A 26,204-nucleotide genomic window follows, 5' to 3' on the forward strand; every position below is an offset into this window, starting at 1 on the left:
CAGGAGCTTTCTTTTGTAAACCAATTCTGGAACTTTCATGCTTCTTATTTGTTAGGTTAAAGGTTAAATTGCTGACCTGTGCCCTCCTGCTTAGCGGCCTTCCCCTTTTTCTGTAAAGCTTTATTTTGGGGCTGTATTTACATGGATTAGTCCCTTTTCACGCTAAGAAGGAATCTGTTCACAGCCAAAGCCTTAGTTCTGGTTGTACAAAAAGCAGCCACAATTATTCACCACCAGACAATGACCATATTGTGGATTTACAAAAAACCCACCCCAGCCATGGAAAGATCTGTTCTTGCTGCACAAAACAATAGAAGAAAAATCTTATCAAGCATTCAAGAGAAAGCAAACAAAGCAAGCCCACTGTGAACTTGATGAAGATGTCAAGCTCCTTTAAAATATATATATATAAATCAACAAAGAGGGGTTTTCTTGTAAAGTCTTGGGAGTGAGACTTTTTCTACTCTGAGTTTCCCTTTCTGGTTAAACACAGTCAGTAGCAGCAAGACATTGACAGCCAAGACCAGCAAATGCTGCCATTTTCTAAGCACGCTTACAGACACTTTTCTAAATGCACAATGCAAAGAGGCTTTCCTTTCCAAATATGCCCAGTGCAAATGCCAGGCAAATCATTTTCAGGCTAGTCCCTAACTACATAAGCTCTTTCAGCAAAGGCAAAATTCTTGTCCCAATCTCTAAGGAATGAACACAGGTTACCTCCCCAAACCCTGACTAAATTCCTTTAAGGAAAAAAAAATACACACACACACACACACACACACACACACACACACACACAACTGGGTTTAATTAAACTATAGTTCCAACAAGATTTCTTCATCTGACACCTAGGAAGTATTATACATACGCTGTTTCTTTGGGGTGGGTTTGAATGACAGTCCCAAGTTATAGAAACAACCGTTCACTGGGAACATTTTATGTAAGGTGAGGACTTCACAGCTGCTACAAAAGCTAACTCCAGTCCAGAACACAGCTGTCTTAACAAGACATAAGAGCAAATACAAAGAATTTCTCCCACCAACCAGTCTTTTAGGTAGATGGTTCCTATTCTCTTTAAGCTAAAATGACCTAAATCCACCAATGGTCTTCAAGTAAAATAAGAAAATAAAAATCAGTGATAGAAGCATGCATTAAAAATAACCCAAGAATCCCTAAAGTCTAATTTTTTTAAAGAATTTGTACTTTAATCCATGATAGAGCAAAACAGAAGTATTTTTTTTAATCTCAGAAAATGGCTCAATTTAAGGCTTTTTACAAGATGTAGAGTTAGGAAAACATTTCCATCTGTAACAGTTAATCTTTGGCAAAGTCCTCGTCAGCTCTCTGTTCCTCTACCTGCCTCTCCATGTCCCCAACCCTTCTCTGTCCCACACAGCTTAAAAAAAAAAAAAAAAAAAAAAAAAAAAAAAGGCAATACCAAAGATTTGGTCCCAAAAGTCCATAAACTTGTGAGTAGTATTGTCTTAAAGGGGGCCGAATTTGTATGTGTAATAATAGAGAACTGATTAACAAACTGGAAGACTTTGAGAGAGCCTTCAAACACTGATCAAAATGTTCATGACAAATAAGGTGTTACTTTCCCATTTAAAATTATACCCCAGTCGCAACGACGTCAACTGGAATATTCAAAACTCTGGGGTGGGAATGTGACAGAGGTGATTTTATCTGCTCTATTTCACACTTCCTTTAATATTCTGTCCTTCTTTATGGTATTTTTTAGTGTGGTAATCCGTGCTGTGAAAACAAGGACCATTCTGGCCAGTGACCCCGCTCAGAGAGCTGTGACAACCACAGAAAGCATTTCCAAGCAATGCCAATGCACATTGTCTCCGAAGTTTGCTTACTTGGAATCAGGAAATTTATGATCCCGGAGAAAATTAGGATGGCACTACAAGGACCAGAACACAAAGTAGGAAGTACTTAAACTCTTCACCAACTTCTAGGAGGAACGAGATTAGGGCACAAGCTACACTCAGCGCTGATTCAAATGTAAATGTTCTGCTTCCTCTCAAACAATGATCAACTCCCTCAGAGTTAATAGTTTCTCCCTAAGAGATTCATCTCTCTTTTCAACTTAGAGGTATGTTTTGGAGAAAAGGAAGAAACACACGGAGGGGCTTAAAGCAAAACCTTTTAAATTCTTTGTCATAAAATCTGCAGAGTAAACTACATTTCCTTTACTAATCCTTCCAACGCTTGTTAAACTTGAGTGGGCTGACAACTTTGCCACGGCAATCACATTTTGGTTCCTAACAAGTTAAAGAAAAATACTCTGGCTGTACTAAATTGTATTACCATCTTCCTTGAACACCAAGTGAGAATTTATGCTGCCTTCAAAAACTGTTGAAAGAGACACTCCCTAGGGAGAAATAACTTTTGGCACATTGCTCAGAAAGCTAAAGTTACAAAAGCAGGCTAAAATATCTCTTTCACCACACATATTTTCATTCTCTCTCTCTCTCTCTTTCTCTCTCTCACATACACACGCTCACTCACTCACCAACACATAAACACGAAAACATGCTATGCCCTCTATAGGAAGCAGAGTATGGGCATAGGATCGGCCTTGGAAGATCCTTACTTTAAAGGCCACATTGTGGAAAACTTCTAAATTAAGTATATGAGGCGGTTTTGTCGTTGTCGTTTTGTTTTTTTTTTTAACGTAGCTTCTCCATGTTTTTGGAAATACATTAACAAAACTCCACATTGCTTCACCAAATACACACACACAGAAAATTCTTATCGAGTGTTCCAAAGACTAAGTTGTCCGAGTGAGGAAAAATATGGGTGTCCTTTTGTGTCAGTAGGATAAGAGTGGAAAACAATAATTTGATGTGACAGAAGAAAGAAAACTAACAAGGCACTGTTCATTATTTTGCTGTTAGTGTTTGATTCAGTCCGCACAGCAATCTTAAGCATTATCGAACTCATATTTGCAATTGAGGAGACTCAGCAAAAATGATGAAGAACTTCCTGAAGGCCAGAATGCTATTATTAGTTGTGGCCAAAATTCTGATGCCAAGGCCAGAGCTCCTGCCACTACACCCGCTGCCTCTCCAGAAGGAAAGGGTGGAGAAAGAGCTTTCAGTGAGACAAATTCCCATGATGCCAGACCACCAGGCAGTTTCCCAGGGGTGGCAGAAAAAGCCTAAAATGCAGAAAGTACGGGCTGCCGCTGAGGCCTTGGGTAAATGCCTCATTGTACTCTGGGAAGTCTGATGGACACTTACTAAATGAAGAGGAAAAGGCATTCCTCGCCTAGTGAGCCGAATGTGAGTGCGCCTTCCTTTAAACTTTTCATCCTGAGCACATCTGCTCACAGAAAAGGCAGAAAGAGCTCTTCCAAAAAACTGCTGGACGAAACTAAGACAACTCTTGCTTCTACCATAAATACCCTCCCCTAGTGCTGTCCAAGAATTTCCATTAAAAAACAGAATGTAGTGAATTGAACAGCCATTAGCTTACTGGACATGACTTATTAGTCTGCAATGAAACCGCAGAGATTAATCAAAATATCAAGGTTCACAGCAATCAAAGGATCTGATCATCCTCAACTTGGAATTGTGTTAATTCATTTTTCCAACAGATATAGCTACTACTATGCAGCACTCACTGTTCTAGGTGCTTGGGACGTATCAGTGAAGCAAATAAAGATCTCTGGTCTTGTAGAACTGCCAGGCTGAGTGTGATTGTACAGGGTCTCCTCAAATTGATCATCTGGCTAAAAATCGTATTTTTATTAATTAAAAAAAAGTATCCCTCCATAGCTTGGCAAATGCTTTGCCTTCTGTCTGGAATCCCCTCCCCACCCCCACCCCACCACCTATCACACCACAGGCTTGTAACCAATATTGCTGGAGGAATGTAGGGTGATATAAAAAGATCTCCCTAAACAAAAAGGAGGAAATAGAACAGTGGTCAGCCTTAAATCACAATTTAAATTGGTCTAGACCTGAGCTTTTATCCTGCATCAGATCCAGAGAAGCCCAAATAAAACCTGAGTCAACTCAATCTCCATTCAGCAAGAGAAAATAGGTCAGCTTGTTCCAGGGTCCACCCCAGGGATTAAGAATTTTTTAAAAACCTAAACTGGACTTGCAGGGGCGGCTGGAGGCAACAGAGAAACCTAGTCAAGCCTCCAAAGGCCCTGGGCCTGGGCCTTCCTTAGATCCAGTCTTAATGCCCTTCTATCCCGAATACAGAAGGAAAGAACTTACAACAGGAGCAAGTGACATTACCCCAGTTCAGCCCCACAATGATCCTCAACTTTTAGTTCGAAGAATCAAAACAAACCCAACCTATTTTTCTTTAATGAAAGCTCAAACTGAGAAGTACTCATCCTATGTTTAATTCTTCAACTTTTATTTCTCATTTAACCTTTACAACAACACTAGGAGATACTATTATCGTCACCCCATTTTATGGTTTAGGAAACTAAAACAAAGAGAGAGATTACGTAATTTGCCCCAAATCACATAGGGATGGAAGTCATAAGTGGTGTAATTGAAATCTGAATCCAGATGATCTGATTCTAAAAACCATGCTCTTAGCTAGATTTTGCTGATTATATGTTTGAAATTTGGGGCGGGGAGGGGGGCGGGGGGAGGCAGGGAAGAAACTCTTATTAACGAAAATATTTGGTAGGAAGAGGGAATAAGGTAAGTGTTTTGCTTAGTTGATTTTCTACCTCACTGACAGCCACGATGAAAACATCCTTCACTCCAGTCTTTATAGAAAATCTTTCCCAATTTCTTTTGTCAATTTTCCTTTCATATAAGCACAATCTAACTAATAAAACTCTTTCCTTTCATGTTTTAGAACCCAATTCCATCATTCTGAATATCAGTGAGGATTACTGCTAAGAACAGAGAATTGAGCTACATATACATGAACTATACACCAAATTTCAGAAATGGGCTGTTAATTATTAAGTCCCTGATACCAGTTTATTTTCTTGGTATCTGGCTCGCCTCACAAAAAGCCAGTTCAAATAAGAAACTCTGGTAACTAAAACTGATCATTGTTTTTGTTAAAGTTTAACATGTAAGTAGAGGGAAAATATATATAAGTTAATCATTTGAAATTATCCAAAGTATGCTTTTCTGGAAACCCAGAGTAAATCCTACATTTTCGGAAAGAGAAAACTGGTCACTCAGTTTTCTTTTCATCAAGTTTCAATCTTCATCATACTATTATTCTGGTATTTGAATGCTTTTTTTTTTTTAATGTCTATTTATTTTTGAGAGAGAGAGAGAGAGGGAGAGAGAGGGAGAGAGAGAGGGAGAGAGAGAGAATACCAAGCAGGCTCTGTGCTTTGAGCACAGAGCCTGACTCAGGGCTCAAACTCACAAACCATGAGATCATGACCTGAGCAGAAATCAAGAGTCAGACACTTAACAGACTAAGCCACCCAGGTGCCCCTTGAACCCTTTCAAAAAGGAATTTAAATTAATTCTATCAGAAGGAAGATTTAATCTCTTAACAAAATCACAATTGCAGGAAGTTTTGTTGTTTGGTTTTGGTTTGGAGTTTAGGTTTTTTGTTTTTCATTTAAGTATAATGTTGAATTAAGTCACTCCAAGAATGCCTAATTTGTACAAGTGTCTATGTTAGACATTTAAATACATATTGTTTCTAATTTACAAAACAACCTGCCAAATAGATATAAGTCCCATTTAAACAATGGCCAAGTTAGAATTCAGTTTAATAACTTCCCCGAGGTCAAACAATTAGTGAGTGGCAGAAGAAATCTGATTTCAAAGCCTACAGTCTTTCCCATTACATTGTTTTTATTACAAATTATCCATGAAGATACTTAATGACATTGTTATAATCTAGACAGCAATTCATCTGCATCTATTTTCTCTTCAAATAAGGCTTTGTGATAGCATAAAATTCTAATGCCTGTGAACACATTAAAGGTAAGAAAACTGTCTTTAAATCAAGCAACTTATTACAGTTTCCTGCTGGGCAAAGCAAGCTCATAGTGAAATCTTCAGTAAAGCTTTCTTTTTCTAATGAAAGCCTCTGAGCACACCGCATGCTTTCAATGTAACATAAAGAAGGAAATGCAAAATGTGTTGTGAAATAATACCAGAGAAGTTCAAAAGCTGGAATACAATTTCCTAAAGGTTTAAAAAAAAAAAAAAAAGTCTCTTAAGCATTTAAAATATGAGGTCTAGTTCCTGTTTTATAGAGCTTACACTCCACTTTCCAGAGAGTCTAGCACAGTGCTGAACCTAAATGTGAGTGCTCAAAGAATAAGTGATTAAAGAACTCTAAAAATTAGATGGATGATGATAAGATCTCAGTCACAGACTCCTGGGGAATCAGGCTTATATGGCAATTTTTGAAAAAGCTGAAGACCTATACTTTTAAGCACTGAAACATTTTGGTTGTAAATCTTTCCAAGCTAGATTATACATCTCACTGCTTTTCTGAAAAGAATATTTTGAATAAAACATTTTCTTGATGACTGCAACGGACATCTGTTTTGGCTGCCTAGCATCCATTCTCCCTTCTTCTGCTAACAGCACCAGATTTTCTTTGCAGAACTCCCCTGCCCCACTATCAGGCTACAGAATCCAGGTGGCACTGAACAGGCCCCCACAGACATACTCGCTCAACACCCAACCAATATTTCAGAGTCCCCACCCAATCTCTTGGTGATTGGTTCACAGATCAGCCTATGACCCAAACTGGGCCTGTTACAGTCAGCCCTGGGACTATGGCTCAAAATAATGTAAGACCCTCTTTTTCCACTTGGGTGACTAGACTGATAGAATATAAACTTGGATTTGCCAGTAGCCATCTCTGGCACTGTATGGGAAGCACTTGCCCAGAAATGAACCCAACACACTAGACAGAAAACCAAGAGATATAGAGGTGACAAATCTCTGAAAATGCAAGTAGATGACCTAGATGTACCAAAACCGAAAGCCAGCTTTACCACTAGGTTTCGAGGTACTGAGAAGCAAAAAATCCCCTCCTTTGCTCGAGCCAGATTTCACTGGGTTTCTGCCACTTAAACAAAAAGAATCCTAATACAATGATACAATGTCATCAACGTGATCAATAACCCTGCTGAGCAATCAATATAATAGAAAAATCCTTGGGGCACCTGGGTGGCTCAGTCTGTTGAGCTTCCGACTCTGGCTCAGGTCATGATCTCACGGTCTGTGCGTTCGAGCCCCGCGTCGGGCTCTGTGCTGACAGCTCGGAGCCTGGAGCCTGCTTCGGATTCTGTGTCTCCCTCTCTCTCTGACCCTCCCCCACTCATGCTCTGTCTCTCTCGGTCTCAAAAATAAATAAACATTTTAAAAAGTTTGAAAAAAAGAAAGAAAAGTCCTCAGGGCAAACCAAAGCACATAGGGCGTAAGTAAAGGGCTTTTCCGTGAATAAAAGATTTAAGTTTAAATGCATGGATTCTGAGAAATCTACTTTGGCTCATCACTTTTATTTACTTCCCATTTTTCAGCTGTGTTAGCTTGATTAACAATTGCTGAATAACAGAGTTCTATGCAGACATGAACTCTTGACTTAAAAGTAGTATTTTAAAATGTTACTTAGGTATACATCTAACAAATGTACAAGAACTACATGAGGAAAACTATAAAACTCTGATGAATGAAATCAAAGAACTAAATAAATGGAGAGAGACTGCACGTCCATGGATAAGACAACTCAATGTCAAGATGTCAGCTCTTTGTAATTTGATCTTAGACTCAACGCAATCACAATCAAAATATCAGCAAGTTACTTTCTGGATACTGACAAACTGACTTGAAAGTTTACATGGAGAGGTAAAAGACCCAGAAGAGTGAACACAATATTAGGGAGAACAAAGTTGGAAGACTGACACTGACTGACTTCAAGACTTACTATGAAGCTACAGTCACCAACACGAGACAGTATTGGCGAAACAATAGATCAAGAGAGAACCCAGAAAGAGACCCACATATAGTAACTGATCTTTGCCAAAGGAGCAAGTTAGTCCACAAATGATGCTGGAACAGGTGAACATCCACATGCAATCAATTGAATCTACACACAGACCTTCCTTATGCCCTTCACAAAAATTAACTCAAAATGAATCCTAGATTGAGGCACCTGGGTGGCTCAGCCAGCTAAGTGTCCAACTCTTGATTTTGGCTAAGGTCATGATCTCACAGTTTGTGGGATCAAGCCCTGTGTCGGGTTCTGCACTGACAGCACAGAGCCTGCTTGGGATTCTCTCCCTCTCTGCCCCTCCCCTTTTTGTGCATGCATGCTCTCTAAAAAACTTATGAAAGTTTTCCTTAAAAAAATCGTTCATGGGGCGCCTGGGTGGCTCAGTAGGTTAAGGGTCCGACTTCCTCTCAAGTCATGATCTCACAGTCGCAGTTTGTGAGTTCGAGCCCCGTGTTGGGCTCTGTGCTGACAGCTGGGAGCCTGGAACCTGCTTCGGATTCTGTGTCTCTGTCTCTCTCTGCCCCTCCCCGACTTGTGCTCTGTCTCTATCAAAAATAAACATAAAAACAAAAAAATGTTTTAAAAAATCGTTCATAGATGAAAACATAAAACACACAAGTATAAAACTACTAGAGATAACATAGGCAAAAATCTAGATGACTCCAGGTCAAGGAATTTTAGATATACCACCACAGACATGCTCCATGAAAAAAATAACTGATAATCTAGACTTCTATTAAAATTAGAAACTTCAAAAATAAAAATAAAAATAAAATTAGAAACTTCTGCTCTACCAAAGACACTGCCAAGAGAATGAAAAGACAAGCCACAAACTTGGAGCAAATATTTGCAAAAGACACATCTGATAATGAACTGTTATCCAAAATATACAAAGAACTCTTAAAACTCGATAAGAGGGGCACCTGGGTAGCTCAGTCAGGTAAGTGACTGACTCTTCATTTTGGCTCAGGTCATGATCTCAGAGTCATGACATCGAGCCCTGCATCAGGCTCCATGATGCGCATGGAGCCTGCTTCAGATTCTCTCTCTCCCCCTCTCTCTTCCCCTCCCCTACTCATGCACATGCTCATTCTCTTAAAAAAACAAACAAACAAAAAAAAAAACTCAGTAGGAAAACAATCCAATTTTTTAAAGTGAGCCCAACACCTTAACAGACACCTCACCAAAAAAGATATATAGATGGCAAATCAGCATGTGAAAGTTCCATATATGTCATCAAGAGACGCAAATTAAAACAAGATACCAGAGAGCCCGGGTGGCTCAGTCAGTTGGGCGTCTGACTTCGGCTCAGGTCATGATCTCACAGTTTGGGAGTTCAAGTCCCGCATCAGGCTCTGTGCTGACAGCTCTGAGGCTGGAGCCTGCTTCGGTTTCTGTGTCTCCCTCCTTCTCTCTCTGCCCCTCCCCTACTTGCTTGTTTGCTTGCTTGCTTTCTCTCTCTCTCTCTCTCTCTCTCTCTCTCAAAAATGAATAAACATTAAAAATTTTTTTAAAAATAAAACAAAGCAAAATAAAACAAGATACCACTACACATGTATTAGAATGCCCAAAATCTGGAACACCGACAAAACCGAATGCCGGTGAGGATATGGAGAAGTAGAAACTCTTATTCACTGCTGGCAGAATACAAAAGGGTCCAGCTACTTTGAAAGACAGCTGTGGTGGTTTCTTAAAAAAAAAAAAAAAAAAAAAACTAAACATCCAGCAGTCACACTGGTATTTACCCAAAGAAGTTGAAAATTTACATCCACCCAAACACTTGCACGTGAATGTTTAGAGCACCTTTATTCATAATTGTCAAAACCTGAAAGAACCAAGATGTCTTTCAGTAGGTGAGTGGATAAATACTCTGTAGCACATCCAGACGATGCAGTGTGATTAAGCACTATATAGAAATGAGCTAGGAAGCCATGAAAAGACATGGAGTCACCTTAAATGTGTACTATTGAGGGACAGAAGCCCATCTGAAAAGGCTACATACTGTATAATTCTAGCTATATGACATTCTGGAAAAGGCCAAATCACGGAGACAATAAAAAAGGTCAGTGGTTGCCAGGCTAGGGGGTGCATGAAGGGATAAACAGGCAGAGCACAGAGGATTTGGGGGGCACTGAAAATACTCTGGATGATACTGTAATGATGGGCCCATGTTACTATACATTTCTCTAAAACCACAGAATATAAAACACCACGAGTAAACCAGGACATAAACAATGGACTCGGGGTGGTTACGATATGTCAGTGTAGGTTCTTGGATAGTTAACAAATGTCCTGCTTCGGTGGGGCATGTTGACAATGGGTGAGGCTGTGGAAGCCTGGGGTGGGGAATACGGGAAACCTCTGCAACTGCCTCTGAGTTTTGCAGTAAACCTAAACCTTCTCTAAAATAACTTTTAAAACAAATGATAAATAATAGCTCTCATTTACTAAGAATTTTCCATGTCTCATGCTCGGTGCACTCCCATTTGACCTTTCAACTAAATGAAGTAGGTACTATTAAGGCTTCCATTTTATAGTTGACAAAATGAGACTCAAACTGTATTTTGAGGGAACTAAAATCTGTATCAACAAACTTGCTGCTCACACGCATTTTATGGTTTAGTAGATCAATGAACTGCTGTTCCACCTAGAGGGCCAAAAGCCTTACACTGTGAACCACAAATGCAGCACGAATCATACTACCACGAATTACCAAAAATCCTGAAACTCTCCTACACTGTAATTTACACCCAGATGGCCCCTAAATTGCACACTTTAGGATGAAATCTGGAATCAGTTTCAAATAACTAAATATTAAGAAAATATGTGGCTCAATTTCTGTGACTTTTGAAGAACAGCAATTCAAAGTCATTCTACCTCACCAATTTAGAGCATCAGCATAGTGTGTAAAAAAAAAAAAAAAAAAAAAAAAAAGCATAAGCTTCAAGCAAGCATACATAATTAAGGTAAAACTCAAAATGTAATCTCAGTAGAGAAAGGCAACTTGAGAAGGGATTCAAAGATACAAAATGTTCTATTTCCTAAATTGAGTGGTGGTATGTACATTTTTGTTTATTCTTTAAGCTGTACTCACACATATAATTTGCATGACAGTTTTCATAAACTTGTGTAAAGAACACAGTCAGACTAGACTTCAAATCTCAACTCTTGGGGGGGGCATCTGGGTGGCTCAGTTCAGTTGAGCCTCTGACTCGATTTCAGCTCAGGTCACAATCTCACGGTTTGGGAGTTTGAGCCTCACTCCATGCTCACGGTGCAGAGCCTGCTTGAGATTCTCTCTCTCTCTCTGTCTCTCTCTGTCTCTCTCTCTCTCTCTCTATCCCTCCCCCACTTTCACACGCGTGAGCTCTCTCATAATAAATAAATAAGCTTAAAAATACACACACACCCATTCCAACTCTGTCCTTTGGACAAGTCACTTCTTATTTCTACGCTTTAATTACCCAATACTTATTGAGGGCCTACTATATGCCAGGTACTGTTCTATCTGCTGGAATATACAGATACAAGAAAGGAATTTCTGCCCACATGGAATGCTACTTTTCTTACCTGTATAATTCAGCTAATACTTTTTACTTCATCAGGTGGTAGGCAAAAGCTTTAACACAATGAGCTCAACTAGGCTCAACTATAGTTTAAAGAAATATTCCAACAATACTAAAACATAGGCACATTACGATTCTCAAAGGTATCCCTTTTGAAAATCAGCTTCAAAAGTACAATGAGGGGCGCCTGGGTGACTCATTTAGTTAAGCACCCGACTTCAGCTCAGGTCATGATCTTGAAGTCCGTGAGTTCAAGCCCCATGTCAGGCTCCCTGCTGACAGCTCAGAGCCTGGAGCCTGCTTCAGATTCTGTGTCTCCCTCTCTCTCTACTCCTCCCCTGCTCGTGTTCTGCCTCTTTCTGCCTCTCAAATATAAAAAAAAATTTAAAAACTAAAAAAAAAAGTACAGTGAGATGAGGTTCCACATCTCTAGCCCAAGTAAGAGGTTTTCCAATAAGCATGTCAAGTACTTAGGAGTCAGGAAAAATTACGAAGACTTTTAGGGAATCCGTATCTTTTGAGTGAGTGGTAATCTGTCCCTACATCACTGCCAATCATGGTTCACACCTTAATACTCCATAAAGATGGACTCACTTTCACCGGAAAATTCAAGAGAAGAAAAAGAAAGAAAAGCTAAAGTAATCATGCTGACTCGTTTAAAAAAACAACAAAAAGAAAGAAATCCTTGTACAGCTCATGAATGAAAACTGCCCTTCCCCTGATTTTCTGTACAAGCCTGATTTTTCTTCCCTCCCAATATCTGATGTTTCTAATTACTGCATATGCAGGTATTCTTAGCCAGTACTTTTTGGGACGATGCTACAAGAATGAAGTTAAAATCCTGATTTTACAACTTGGTGGTTGTCCAATCCAAGCAAGCAAATTAACCTTTCTGAGCCTCAGTTTCTTCAAAAATAAGAGCCATCTTATAGGGTTAAGGTGTAACAAAGTAATACTATGAAAAGTCAACTTTTGACTATGAAAAGTCAAATACTATGAAAAGTCAAATACTATGAAAAGTCAATACTATGAAAAGTCAATACTATGAAAAGTCAGTAAAAGTCAGCTTACTTTATCTCCACTCTTCAAAAGCTTGCTATGATTACATTACTGAAAAGAAGATAATAAATTTAGCTAGTACCTCTAATAGTATTTTAATCTGAAGTAAAACAACTCTCAAAGGGATTTTCTTTTTTTCCCTCCACTCCACTTCTAAAGAGACAGCGTAAATTGTTATTTTTTTAAATCAATTTTTTAAAAATATCTAACAAAGTTGAGTGTCCACTGGGGTCACAGATCTAGGCGAAGTTCGTAGAATTAGGAGTCCTGCAAAGTGAGAGCTCAAATTCAGAATATAACAAATCAGGCTCATTCAATCCCTTCAGTTGGATGAGACTCAGTTTTCTTCAGGATACTGCTGATCCAGAAATGGGAACAGATATTCAAGGGACATTGTAAAGCCAGGGTTTTTGTTGGTTTAACGTTAACGGATTAGAGCTGCAAACCTCAGCTAACCTCCTTCTGAGTTCTCACAAGTGTCTCAACTGGGCCGTCCACTTCTCTTTACCAACCGGCCCCTGGGCTACTGCCTTAGGACACTGGGCGGGGAGCCGACACTGCAGGAAGCCGGTGGAGGCACGAACAGCCTTGGAGAACCTGATGCTGCTGCCAGTCTCCGGGGCCAAGCGGCTGCCCACGCAGTGGCCCAGGGATGCCAGCTGTAAGGAGACACTTGTGTCTGGAATGCATTCCAGAGTTTCGGCATGGCCAGAACCATCTGATCATGGGACCGGCCGGCTCATCCCTCTTGCAAGAGCACCCTCTTCCGAGACCTTCTGTCAGACAGGCTGAACTCAGCTTCGGCAGCTTTCACGGCTCGAGATGGCTCTGTTCGTTTTCCGGGATCCCTGGGTAAAGGTGGGCTCTTGAACAAATGCATAAGTTGGGAGTACACAAAATGGGACATGGCCAAAGAAGCATAAAAATGAAGAGCAAAGTAGATCAAATCTCTACTCGAAATGTTCCAGCTTCTTTTTAAAATCACACACCTAAGTAGCGAGCACTGTACAGAGATGTCTGCCGGCATTATTTACAACAAGAGAACTCTGGAAACAGTCTAAAGATCCAATTATAAGTTACTATTGCTCATTAACATGATATAATAATTCACAGCAACTGAAAGGATTTTCACAAAACTATACAAATAATTTCAGAAAAAGCTTAATGATTTGGGGGAGATGGCAAGGAAAACACACATACAGCAGGAGTTCGGGGAAAAAGTTTATAGGTGTTATTTATTCACACCCACCCACAAAAGAAGACTACAAGGAAATAAGTATACCAAAACATTAACAGTGTTTACCCACTGAGTGAGGATTTTTCTCTAATTTTTCAAAAATGTCTAAATTGTACGCATATTCAAAACCCAATCAGAAAACTACTAAAAATTTAAAGAGAAAAAAAAAAAAATCAACCACACAAGCTAGGATAATCAGTCAATATGTACTCAAATAACCTGAGAAAATTTTTAGGTTTTTTTTATTTACAATGAGGATATAACATACCACAGTATAAGAAAAATTGTAAGAATGAAACTCCCACAGAAGTTTATAGAACAAAATGTATACTAAATCCTCCAATTAAAGGCCCGTAAAGTAGTTTCAGTGCTTTCTAACCCACCTTCTCACAGCAGGGAATTAATCCCTCTGGGGGATGCAAACAAACTTCAAAGAGAAGATTATGCCCAGACACCAGTACTGTAGAGCATAAGGTTTATACCTAAGTTTGCTCAGATACTTTGGCAGAGATCAGAGATGCAGATCCAAGGAACAAAGACTAATCTTAAGGGAGATTCCTTGTAATCATTTAAAGTGGCAGACAATAATACACTCAATAACATCAGAAAAAGGCAAACATAGTAAGTTTTATTAAAAACAAGAAGATTGTAGAAATAGACAAAGGGTACCTTAAATCAAATACTAAGTGACAGCTTAGTTCCTGGTAATAGCAACTAAGAAGTCTTACAAATTCCCAAAGAAAGCGAGCGGCACCGTGAGTTCGGTTTGTGTTCCCAAACCTTATTGGCACAATGTTTCCAAGGTGTCCCATTCAGTGTCATGGGTCTTCATGCACTAAGTGAAACTGACAGATCACATGTCCCTTCCATGGATGTCATGGGATGCTCTTCAGAGCACAGCACACAGAGAGCTTATGATACATGTCTTTTGTAATGTAGACATGTAATCGAGGGGAAAAGAACTGTTTTTAAAGTTTAGTAATTTTTCTTACTGCCCTTTCTCACATCTGTCATTTTTGTGGGGGAATTTTTTTTTTTTTTTTAGGTATGATTTTGAAGTACCTGATCATTTTTTTTCTATGATTTTATTTTTGAGTAATCTCTACACCCAGCATGGGGCTCAAACTTACAACCCCAAGATCAAGAGTTGCACACTCTACCCAACCAGGCACTCCTAGAAGTAAGTACCTGATCATTTCCTTAAGACGTTTTAAGTAAAGGAGTAGCAGATCCCAGTAATTCATCCTTATTTAGTTTCCCAATTTTTTTTTAAAGTAGGCTCGGGGCGCCTGGGTGGCTCAGTCGGTTGGGCATCCGACTTCAGCTCAGGTCATGATCTCACAGTCTGTGGGTTTGAGCCCCACGTCGGGCTCTGTGCTGACAGCTCAGAGCGTGGGGCCTGCTTCAGATTCTGTGTCTCCCTCTCTCTCTGCCCCTCCCCTGCTCATGCACTGTCTCTGTCTCAAAAATAAACAAAAACATTAAAAAAAAAAAAATTTTAAGTAGGCTCCATGCCCAGTGTGGGGCTTGAACTCACAACTCTGAGAACAAGAGCTGCATGCTCTACTGACTGAACCAGCCAGGTGTCCCTATTTAGTTTCCCAATTTTTTTTTTTTTTTTTTTTTTGAAGCAGGGGGGAGCAGAATGAGAGGAAGGGAGAGAATTTTTTTTTTTAATGGTTATTTATTTTTGAGAAAAACAGTGAGCACACACACACACACGTGCGCTCGTGAGTGGGGGTGAGTCAGAGAGAGGGAGACAGAATCTTAAGCAGGCTCCACGTCCAGTGCGAGCCTGAGCCCTACGTGGGACTCCATCTCACAACCTTGAGATCATGACCTGAGCCGAAATCAAGAGTCAGACACTTAACTGACTGAGCCACCCAGACACCCCCAGTTTCCCAATTTTTAAATCAGCTAGTCACCTAATAGAAAACTAAAATCCTTAATAAAGACTTAAAGGCAAAACTATAAATTTCTTAGAGGAAAACACCTTCATATCTGGAGGGTAGGAAAATATTGATCAACTCTACTACATTAAAATCTAGACGTTCTGATCAAAGGTAACATAAAGAGAGTGAAAAACCATACAGTGGAAGAGGATATTCCTAATATCCATAATTAGGATAATTATGGCATCCATAAGACAAAGATAATCTTATAAATCAATGAGGAAAAGGCAGAAAACTCAGTAAGAAAAATTAGCAAGAGACTTGAACAGGCACTTTAAAAAAAGAAGCTATTCAAGAGGCCCATAAACAAAAGGTGCTTGGTTTCATTAGTCATCAGGAAACTGCAAGTAAAAACAACAAGGAGATACTGCTAAAGAACCATCAGCTTGGCAAAAATCAACACATCTAATCGTACGAAGGACTGACAAAGTTGTAGGCCCATAAGGAGTCTCAAACACTGCTAGAGGACGTATAGACTAGCACAGTCAATTCTGAAAAACAGTTTAGTATGATCCAGTAATTAAGTATGGTATCCATCCTAAGGAAATATACGTTTAAGTGTGCCAGGATTCACGTATAAGGAAAGATCACAGAAGTATTGCTTCGGCAAATAACAGCAAGTGTTTTCAACAGTGGAATGGAAAAAATGGATATAATCCTAACGTGCATTGACAGTAACGAAAATGAATGTTGTGCTACACACAACATGAAGGACCCTACAAACATAGTCTTGAGCAAAAAAGCAAAACTCCACAAAAAAAATCATCCTATTTCTATAAAATTCAGAAACAGGCACTAAGTTCTATTTTTCAAGGAGGTATCCTTATGTTGTAAAACTAGAAAGAAAAACAAAGAAATGATTATCCTAGAAGTCAGGATAGTTGTTACCTCTAGAGAAAGCAAAGGAGGTACCTCTGGGGTGCCAACCAAACCCACCTCCAACATTTACAGGGCCTCAGCAAGAGTACGAATAGAGGCCCACATACCCCATGGGTAAATATTTAAAAGATATGAAGCAAGCTTACAAACTATTACATAAAATCTGATCTATCCTCCTATCATGACAAACATACCTTTATAATTGCCTGGAAAGACAGACTCATACAGAGAATTTTTGGATTCCTTAGCATTCCATGCAGAAACATGGTGGTACAGAGAGAAACAGCCACTGGCCCACTGCTCATCACCCCCTTCTCCATCCCACACTGCCAAGGACCTCGCATCTCCACTCACAAGTCCAATCTCCACCCCATACCCTACGCTCCACAAACAGCCACACTTAGGCCATCTCTTGTCTACACCAGCAGCCTAGTCCACCCTCAGAAGGACGGACCCTAGGAAAGGGACTCACACAGGCTCTGGAAACAAGCTCAGAGCCATGTGGGCAAGAAATTCTGAGATCCTAGGTACTTAAGTGTGGTCTACCATGGAAGGGTTCAGGCTCTAAGTGGGCATGTCCCATGGGCTCCACAGACTCTCTGCCCCACAGAAGATGGCCAAAGCAAGGCCCACTGAAGCACAGGGCCAGGGAAGAATTCCTCTTGCCAGGAACAATATTTCCTCAGACCCATGCAACATTTTATTTCTTAGCCTGGACAGCAGTAACATGGGCACTGACTTGCTAATTGTTTGTTAAAATGTACATATAAGTTTCATGTACTTCTTGCCACAAATAATGGGATAGACATCATGTGCATGCTGATCTGATACACAATATCACAAAGAGACCCCTGCCAAAATCCATAACCTGAATCTAATCATGAGATGATCAGATCCAAATCTAGGGACTTTCTGCAAAACAACAGACCTAACTTCTTCAAAATGTGTCTGTCGTAAAAGGTAAAGAAAGACTGCAAAACTATTCTTTACTGAAAGAAACAAAATACATGTGAAACTGAATGGACTGCATGATCCTGAATCGGATTCTGGATCAGAAAGGAAAATGCTATAAAGGATACTACTGGGACAACTGATTACATTTAAATATGGACAACTGACATTATATCAACATTAAATTCTCTGATTTCAGTAATTGTACTAGAGTTATGTAAGAAAATTCTTAGGAGATATATGGTGAAGTAGTTAGGGGTAGAGGGTCACTATGTCTGCAACTTATTCTCAGATGGCTCAGCAAAAATAATATGTATACACTACAGCGTGTTAAAGCAAATATGACAAAATGGTAACAACTGATGAATCCAAGGAAAGGGCATACGCACTTGACCATTCTTATAACTTTCATTTTTTTTTTAATATTTTCATAATAAGTTCTCAAAATACAATAAAGGGTTAAACAAGAAAGACGTTGTCTATGGGAAGAGGAACTAGGTGACTGGGTAAGAGAATTATGATAAAGACTTTGCATTTTGCCTATTTTTCCATCATATTGGTATGTTTCGCATTTTGTTCATATTCGAAAAAAATTTCATCTTAACTTCAGGGGTGCGGGGGGAAGAAATCCTAGAACATTGCAAGAGGAAATATTAGCAACTGCAGAAATAAGAAAAGGTTTGTCCTTAAATCTGTCAAATCATAGCCATCATCAAATGGTCACTCTGTAAAGTCAGCCTACCGAGAAGCTGCTGCCAGGGCATACCTAATAGCAGATGCAGAATAAGAGGCATAACTTGACATGGATATTAACATTCTACTTCTGGAATGGCCACAAATTTGTAACATGTTTCACAGCCTTCATTCCATAATCCAGAAAGTGAAGCACACAGTTATCTCACTTTTGATATTAAGAGAAATTCATGCATTTTAATATTAGTGACCTTCTGCAAAGCCCTACAGGTGACATGAAGAGACGTGCCCAACATGGTCACTGCCCTCAACTTAGCAGAGTAAAGAAGACTTGAACCAAAAATCTTGGTTATCCTACACAGTAGCTATGTGATCTTGGGAAGTTATTTGACCAGAGATTCCATTTTCTCGTAGGTATAATGAAGATGCCACCCAGCTACCTTTAGAGGGCTGTTGTAAGGATGGACTATGTACGTCAAGCACATAGGACAACAGAACAACAGAGACTGAACGAAAGGTAGCTATGTTGGGAGTGTTACAGTCTAAGATAATGAAATTGAAAATCTTGCATAGCCAATTAAGAGCATAACTATCACTGGAATCATGATTATTCCAAGTTTCTAATCCAAGTAAATTCACTCCCCTTAAAACACCAAGTAATATAACACAATTGTCTGTGTGTGTGTGGACCAAGAGTTGCTCCCTGACATACCTCTGGCAAATGCATCACTCTCTTACTCACCAAGAAAAAGAGCACTAGGTTAGAGGGTTATTTTTTTCTCATTAACCAAGAAAGATTTTAGGTTGAGAAATAATATACTCAGCCTTTGCAAGATACTCTTACTTTATCAAGACCCTGTTTGTCCAGGAATACATGTCCAAATTATTCCAAAAACTAAAGCCAGAGGAGGTACTTCCTTCAACTAATTTCCAACCGTCTTTTACCGGCAGACATAAAACTTATACTACATTAAATCCATTTCAAACATCTCCTTCCAGGGGCGCCTGGGTGGCTCAGTCGGTTAAGCGGCCGACTTCGGCTCAGGTCACGATCTCGCGGTCCGTGAGTTCGAGCCCCGCGTCGGGCTCTGTGCTGACAGCTCAGAGCCTGGAGCCTGTTTCAGATTCTGTGTCTCCCTCTCTCTGACCCTCCCCTGTTCATGCTCGGTCTCTCTCTGTCTCAAAAATAAATAAACGTTAAAAAAAAATCTCCTTCCAGTTTAGTGGCCGCGATTGCCCTTTATATTATTTTGTAACCTAATTCTTAGCCTTCCTCATTAGCAAGGTGACAATAGTTCATATTAAACAGCTGACTTCCAGGCATCTGTGAAAGATACAAACCGAAACCCGATGGTTACAATGAAAAGAGCCATGTTTCAAGCCTCTTATAGCAGTGACTCTAAATTGTTCACTGTGCTTATTCTCCATTCCTTGGGATGATGCGGGCACATATAAAAGGAAAAACAATTAAACATAAAGATAAACCACTGTTTGAAATATCTGCATACCCCACATGCACAGCTATCTCACACAATAAACATATCATAATGGAACGTGCAAATACCTGAAAGAGTGCCACCTGTCCTAGGATAGGCCACTTCAACATACACTTCAAACGTGGTCTCTGGGTTCTGCCTACAAAAGAAACAGATCGTGATTACTGACAAGGATTGAGGCAGCGTGATATAGAACATGTGGGCTATGGTATAAAACAGACCTTCATCAAAATCATTAGCTCCACAACTTAATAGCTTTGGCCAAGGTCCTCAGCTTCTCTGAGCCATGCCCTTCCTCATTTATAAAATGAAAATACCTAACCAGAAGAATTATTGTGAAACTTAAAACACACAAAAACTGTCTAGGTTCAATGCCAGGCAAATAACAGGCTAGCCATTATTATGATTCCATAGGTGTCATATTTTGAATTTACACAGCTGTATCTCCAAAGCCACAGGAAGAATTCTGAGGAAACTCAAACCCAGGCAACACTAGCACAAAGTAGCTTTCCCACATATTCCAGGATACAATACATATGATGAAGTCAGCTTGCTTATTTTCACTTAAAGACTGAAACAAGAGAAACAGTACCCTACACCACTAGGCTATTACGAAGACAAGATGCTAATCTAAATAAAAGATACCATTCCTGGGGCACCTGTGTGGCTCAGTCGGTTAAGCGTCCGACTTCGGCTCAGGTCATGATCTCGCGGTTCATGGGCTTGATACCCGCATCGGGCTCTGTGCTGACAGCTCGGAGCCTGGAGCCTGCTTCGGATTCTGTATCTCCCCCTCTCTCTACCCCTCCCCTGCTCATGCTCTCTCTCAAAAATAAACAAACACTGGAAAAAAAAAATTTTCTTAACATAACATTCCCACAAAGGGGGCTTCACCAGTATCGGCAGTGGCAAGCATATGAGTGTTCATTATTATATCCTTTTACCTCTTTATGTCATAAATATTTCATAATAAGTTTGAAAAAGATCACAGCACTAACAGGATATTAACAGTTGTTAATTCTGAGTGACGAGAACATTGGGTTATATTGTCTTTGAATTTTCTCTTTGATTCTGAAACTATAGTAAAAAGGTATTTCCAGACTGGGACACTTGGGTTGCTCAGTTAAGTGTCCACTCTTGATTTTGGCTCAGGTCATGTTCTCTCACAGTTCGAGAGATAAAGCCTCCGAGCTGCTTGGGATTCTCTTTCCCTGCCCCTCCCCCACTCGCACTCTTCTCTCTCCCTCCCCCACCCCCTCCCTCTGTCAAAATAAACATTTAAGGGGCGCCTGGTGGCTCAGTAGGTGGAACATCCGACTTAAGCTCAGGTTATGATCTCCAGGTCCGTGAGGTCTGAGTTAGAGTCCCACATCAGGCTCTGTGCTGACAGCAGAGCCTGGAGCCTGTTCTCACTCGCTCTCTGTCTCAAAAATAAACATTTAAAAAAATGATTAAATGAAATTCAGATTGACTAAATTCCAGATTGACTGAAAATCGTTCAGAAGAAAATGTTATACTTTTAATTTTTAATGTTTATTTACTTTTGAGAGACACAGCGTGAGTGGGGGAGGGGCAGAGAGAGAGGGAGACACAGAATCCGAAGCAGGGTCCAGGCTCCGAGCTGTCGGCACAGAGCCCGACGTGGGGCTCGAACTCACAAACCATGAGATCATGACCTGAGCCGAAGCCGGACACTTAACCAACTGAGCCACCCAGGCGCCCCAAAAATGTTATACTTTTAAATGTCTGTAACTGAATTGTATTCTAAACCTGACAAGGCTCAGAGAAGAAACTGAGTCACCTTGTCAGTTCTAAGGGTTAATTTCAATCAAAAAAATACTTTGAATTTGCTCAGTATACTCCACGTTTCAAAATAACTCTCATTCATCTCATTTCAACCTCACTATAATCCTATGAGGGCAGGTGGATCAGTTATTATTCTTCTCAACATACAGGTGAGGAACCTGAGGCAAAAAGATTCTATGTGACCTGCCAGTGGTCAGAATTCACCCTCCTGGTGCACAAATTCTGTGCTCCACTGATTCTAAGATGAACTTTTTTCCCCACATTTGCACACCTCTTACAATCTATTGCATCTTATAATGCTAAATGGCAGCATATTTTTTTCTTTCTTAGTAATACATATAACAGTGCATTTTACAAATAATGGCATCTTAGATTCAATAAAATATGTTAATACTCCCTCTTCTTAGAAGTAAGAGAACTCTGTTTTGTCGATCAAGGGTCTATTTAGTTGTCTTGTGAAGATCATCACTCCTTCACTAAAGAGAAACTTTAAGATTTTGCTTTAAATAAGTACCTACAGTGAAAAGAGTTGGCTGCTCTAATGTTCAAGGTATTTAAATACACATTGTCAAACATAATTTTAAAAGCAGATAGTAAAGCAGACTATTTTATTTGAAAAGCTGAATAAAACAAAGTAAACTGAAGTTTTAAAAGAGCCTGAAGGGGCACCTGGGTGGTTCAGTCAGTTAAGCTTCCCACTTTGGTTCAGGTCATGATCTTGTGGTCAAGGAGTTCGAGCCCTGTGTCAGACTCTCTGCTGACAGCTCAGAGCCTGCAGCCTGCTTCAGATTCTGTGTCTCCCTCTCTCTCTGCCCCTCCTCTGCTCATTCTCTCTCTCTCAAAAATAAACAAACATTTAAAAAAAATTTTTTTAAAGAGTCTTAAAATTTTTTGTGCTTTTTTCCCTGCAGGAGGGTACAAAAAGCTCTACCAGGTCAGCATCCTACAGCCACCAAATATTGTGGAAAATGTCATATGGAAACATGCCTTTGATTCAAAGGATCTCAAAGTGGAGTGTTTGATGAAAGAAAAGGAATGTTCTTAGGTCATCTAAAGAACATCAGAAAGATTCCTTCTAAGACCTAAACAAAGCTTTCTTAAGCCTATTTTGCAACTGGTTTTATTTCATCTCAAAATTTCATTTGGAAAATTAAAATAACAAATAATGCACATAGAAAGGTGTTACATACCAAAATTTTAAACACTGGAGCTCTGATACACTAACCTGTGCCACTAGCTTGAAGCATTTTGTACAGACCTACTAAGTGAAGACTGTCCTAACGTCTATACTGTCTCTGCTGCTTCTCCTCCCTTTCTCTAATCCACTTCAACCAGGCTTCTGAACCCACCACAACACTGCAACAACTTGTCACGATTACCAATGACCTCCACATTGCTAAAATGTGCTAAAATGACCAATTCTCAGGGTTTGTCTTAATCTCTCAGCAGCATTTGACACAGGTGATCGATTTTTCCCTACTTGAAACACTTTCTTCTCTTGCCTTCCAAGATATCACTCTCTCTATTGGTTCTCTTCCTACCTTACTGGCTGCTCCGTTACTAATCCCCTTGCATTAGGGTAATGCAAGAGAGGGTAAGCTCTCCTACCCTCGAATTTAGTCCTGGACCTCTCCTGGTCTCCACTCATTACTTAAGATGATCTCATTCAGCCTCATGGCTTTAATTACCATGCAAATACTGACAAGCCCCAAAATCATGTCTCCAACCTTCCCCGACTCCAGACTCCCTTATTCAACTGCCTACTCAACATCCCCACTTGGATAGACATTAGAAGCATTTCTAATTTAACAAATGGTGCTTTTCTTCCTTAAATCCGCATCACCTGAAATCCACCAATTATTCAGACCAAAAAAAAACTTGCTATCATCTTTGACTCCTCTGTTCAATATACCACAATCATTTACATGTCATAATCAGCCAATACCGTTGGTTTGATCTTCAAAATATATCCAGAATCTGAATGCTTCTCAGCATCCCAACCCTACTATCCTTGCCATGTCACCATCATCTCACCTCGATGACTATAATACTCTCCTGACTGATCTTGCTTCCTCTCTTGCCCTCCTTCAGTCAGATTTCACCTTAGTGGCCAGTAATCCATTTATTGTAAAGGTCAGTTTATGTTAGGCCTGTGCTCAAAACCTCCCCAAAGTGTTCCATATCACACAAAGTCAAAGTCAAGTCTTAGTTCTGGCGATGGATGATGGGGATGGTTGCACAAGATGCACATATTTCAAACTACTGAACTGTACACTACAGAAATGGTTAAGATGGTCGATTTTATATGTATTTTATCCTAATTAAAAACAAAACAAAACAAAACAAACCTACAACCCGGCAATTGCACTACTAGGCATTTCTCCACGGGATACAGGTGTGCTGTTTCAAAGATACACATGCACCCCCACGTTTATAGCAGCACTATCGTCAATAGCCAAAGTATGGAAAGAGCCCAAATGTCCATCGATGGATGAATGGATAAAGAAGATGTGGCACATATATACGATGGAGTATTACTCAGCAATCAAAAAGAATGAAATCGTGCCATTTGCAACTACGTGGATGGAACTGGAGGGTATTATACTAAGCGAAATTAGAGAAAGACAAAAATCATATGACTTCACTCATACGAGGATTTTAAGAGACAAAACAGATGAACATAAGGAAAGGGAAACAAAAATAATATAAAAACAGGGAGGGGGACAAAACAGAAGAGACTCATAAATATGGAGAACTGAGGGTTATGGGAGGGGGGATGGGCTAAATGGGTAAGGGGTACCAAGTAATCTACCCCTGAAATCATCTAGCATATGTTGCACTATATGCTAACTAATTCGGATGTAAATTTAAAAAAATAAAAAATAAAACAAGTTAAAATTAAAAAAAAAAAAATCAAACAAAACTGGGGCACCTGGTGACTCAGTCTTTTGAGTGTCCAATTTCTGATTCCAGCTCAGGTCATGATCCCAAGGGTCCTGGGATCAAGCTATGTGTTGCATTGCACATGGAGTCTGCTTAAGATTCTCTCCCCCTCCTCCTTCCCCACTTACATGCACATGTGTGCACACGCACACTCACTCTCTCTAATAGAAAAAAATTTTAAAAAACTGAGGAGGGGAAAAAAAGTCCTTACAAGGGTCTACATGATCTGGCCTCTATCTCTCCAACTTCATTTCATACATTTCCCCTGTGCTCACTGCACTCCAGCCACACTGGCCTTCTTCCAGCTCCTCAAACACACTGAACTCATTCCTATCTACAGTCTTCGCATCGATCTTCATACGGGTGACCCTTCCTGCCATTCAAAACTCAGCTTCTACTTGACCTCCTCAGAAAGGCCTTCCCCAACACATTCTCTACCATCTAATTTTAATTTTCCACAGCATACCTGTCACAATCTGGATCATTGTCAGTTTCCCTCCTTTGAATGTAAACTGCAGGAGAGCAAGGATTTCATTGATCATACCCACTAGTGTTTCCCAGGTACCTAAACAGTGCCTGGCACATAATCAGAATCAAACATTAAGTAGAAGGAATAAAGGAAGTACAGACTAGCCTTCCTGGGGTCTGAAAGATTTCAATAAATGACAGAAGTGATTATACACTTCCATGATTGTCAAAATGTGAAAAGAGAGATTTCCAGCCCCCTCCAGAGTTTGGGGGCTGGGGGGGGGGGCAGGGTAGGACCCAAGCATAAGCATTTCTAACAAGTACCCAAATATTTGTATTTGTTTACTAACAGGTAACAGCGACGCTGCTGGACTAGTGATCTCACTCTAAGAATGAACCATTGATCTAGTTAAATGGAACTCTTCTTCCAAATAATTTAGTACATACAACATAAAATAATCCTAAGGTCTACCTCAAGAATCCATCATTTCCACAGCGCTTTTGCAATAAAATAATTTCAAAGAAAAGCAGCATTTGTAGAAGCACTGAAGCTTACTCTTCTTCTCTTGCTACCCATGGTTACTGCCTCATTCTAATGAGTAATAATAAAACTACCTAAGTTTTTCACTCAGTTCAAATAGCTGCCAGAGTTCTTATTACATGGAGCCAAAGATTATGACAGTTTCTTTAAAAAAAAAAAAAAAAAGGCAAAAAGCTGACTAAAAACACTAAGAACAAATTGGACTATAATTATAAGTTATAGTCATGCTTATCCATGATCACTTACATGTTGCCTTATGGAAGAAGTGGTGACTAATGTTGTGACAAGTTATATAACATACCAACAAATATACATAAGTTATTTTAAGGGCCAGTGAAGCCAATGCAGATGGAAGCATTTTCTATTTCTCTGCAAATCAAAAAAAAAAAAAACAAAAAACAAAAAACAAAAAACAAATTTAAAAGTGTCTCTTCTAAATGCAAATGGCCAAGAGACTCTTAATATTTTCATTAAGCCTATAAACAACTAAGCCTATAACACTTTCCAGAGAGTCTCTGGGACTACCTTGAGACTGCTTATTTCCTCCATTACTCTTCAAGATGCTCAATATTTTTAACTACTTGGCTAAAGGAACCGAAAATCCTATTTCTGTCCTATTAACACTCACTGCTAATTCAGTAC

At 39.7% G+C, this 26,204-nt stretch overlaps 1 protein-coding gene across 1 annotated transcript in view; it reads right to left on the reverse strand.

Moving 5' to 3' along the window:
- Nucleotides 1-26,204, reverse strand: part of DENND1A (DENN domain containing 1A) — a 436,275-nt gene that overhangs the window by 394,116 nt on the left and 15,955 nt on the right. Inside the window, exon 2 of the mRNA XM_049630950.1 lies at nucleotides 19,873-19,943. Within this exon, the coding sequence (XP_049486907.1) occupies nucleotides 19,873-19,943 (71 nt within the window). The remainder of the gene's footprint in view (nucleotides 1-19,872; nucleotides 19,944-26,204) is intronic.

The sequence above is a fragment of the Panthera uncia genome, chromosome D4 (assembly GCF_023721935.1).
Source record: "Panthera uncia isolate 11264 chromosome D4, Puncia_PCG_1.0, whole genome shotgun sequence".
NCBI lineage: Eukaryota > Metazoa > Chordata > Mammalia > Carnivora > Felidae > Panthera > Panthera uncia.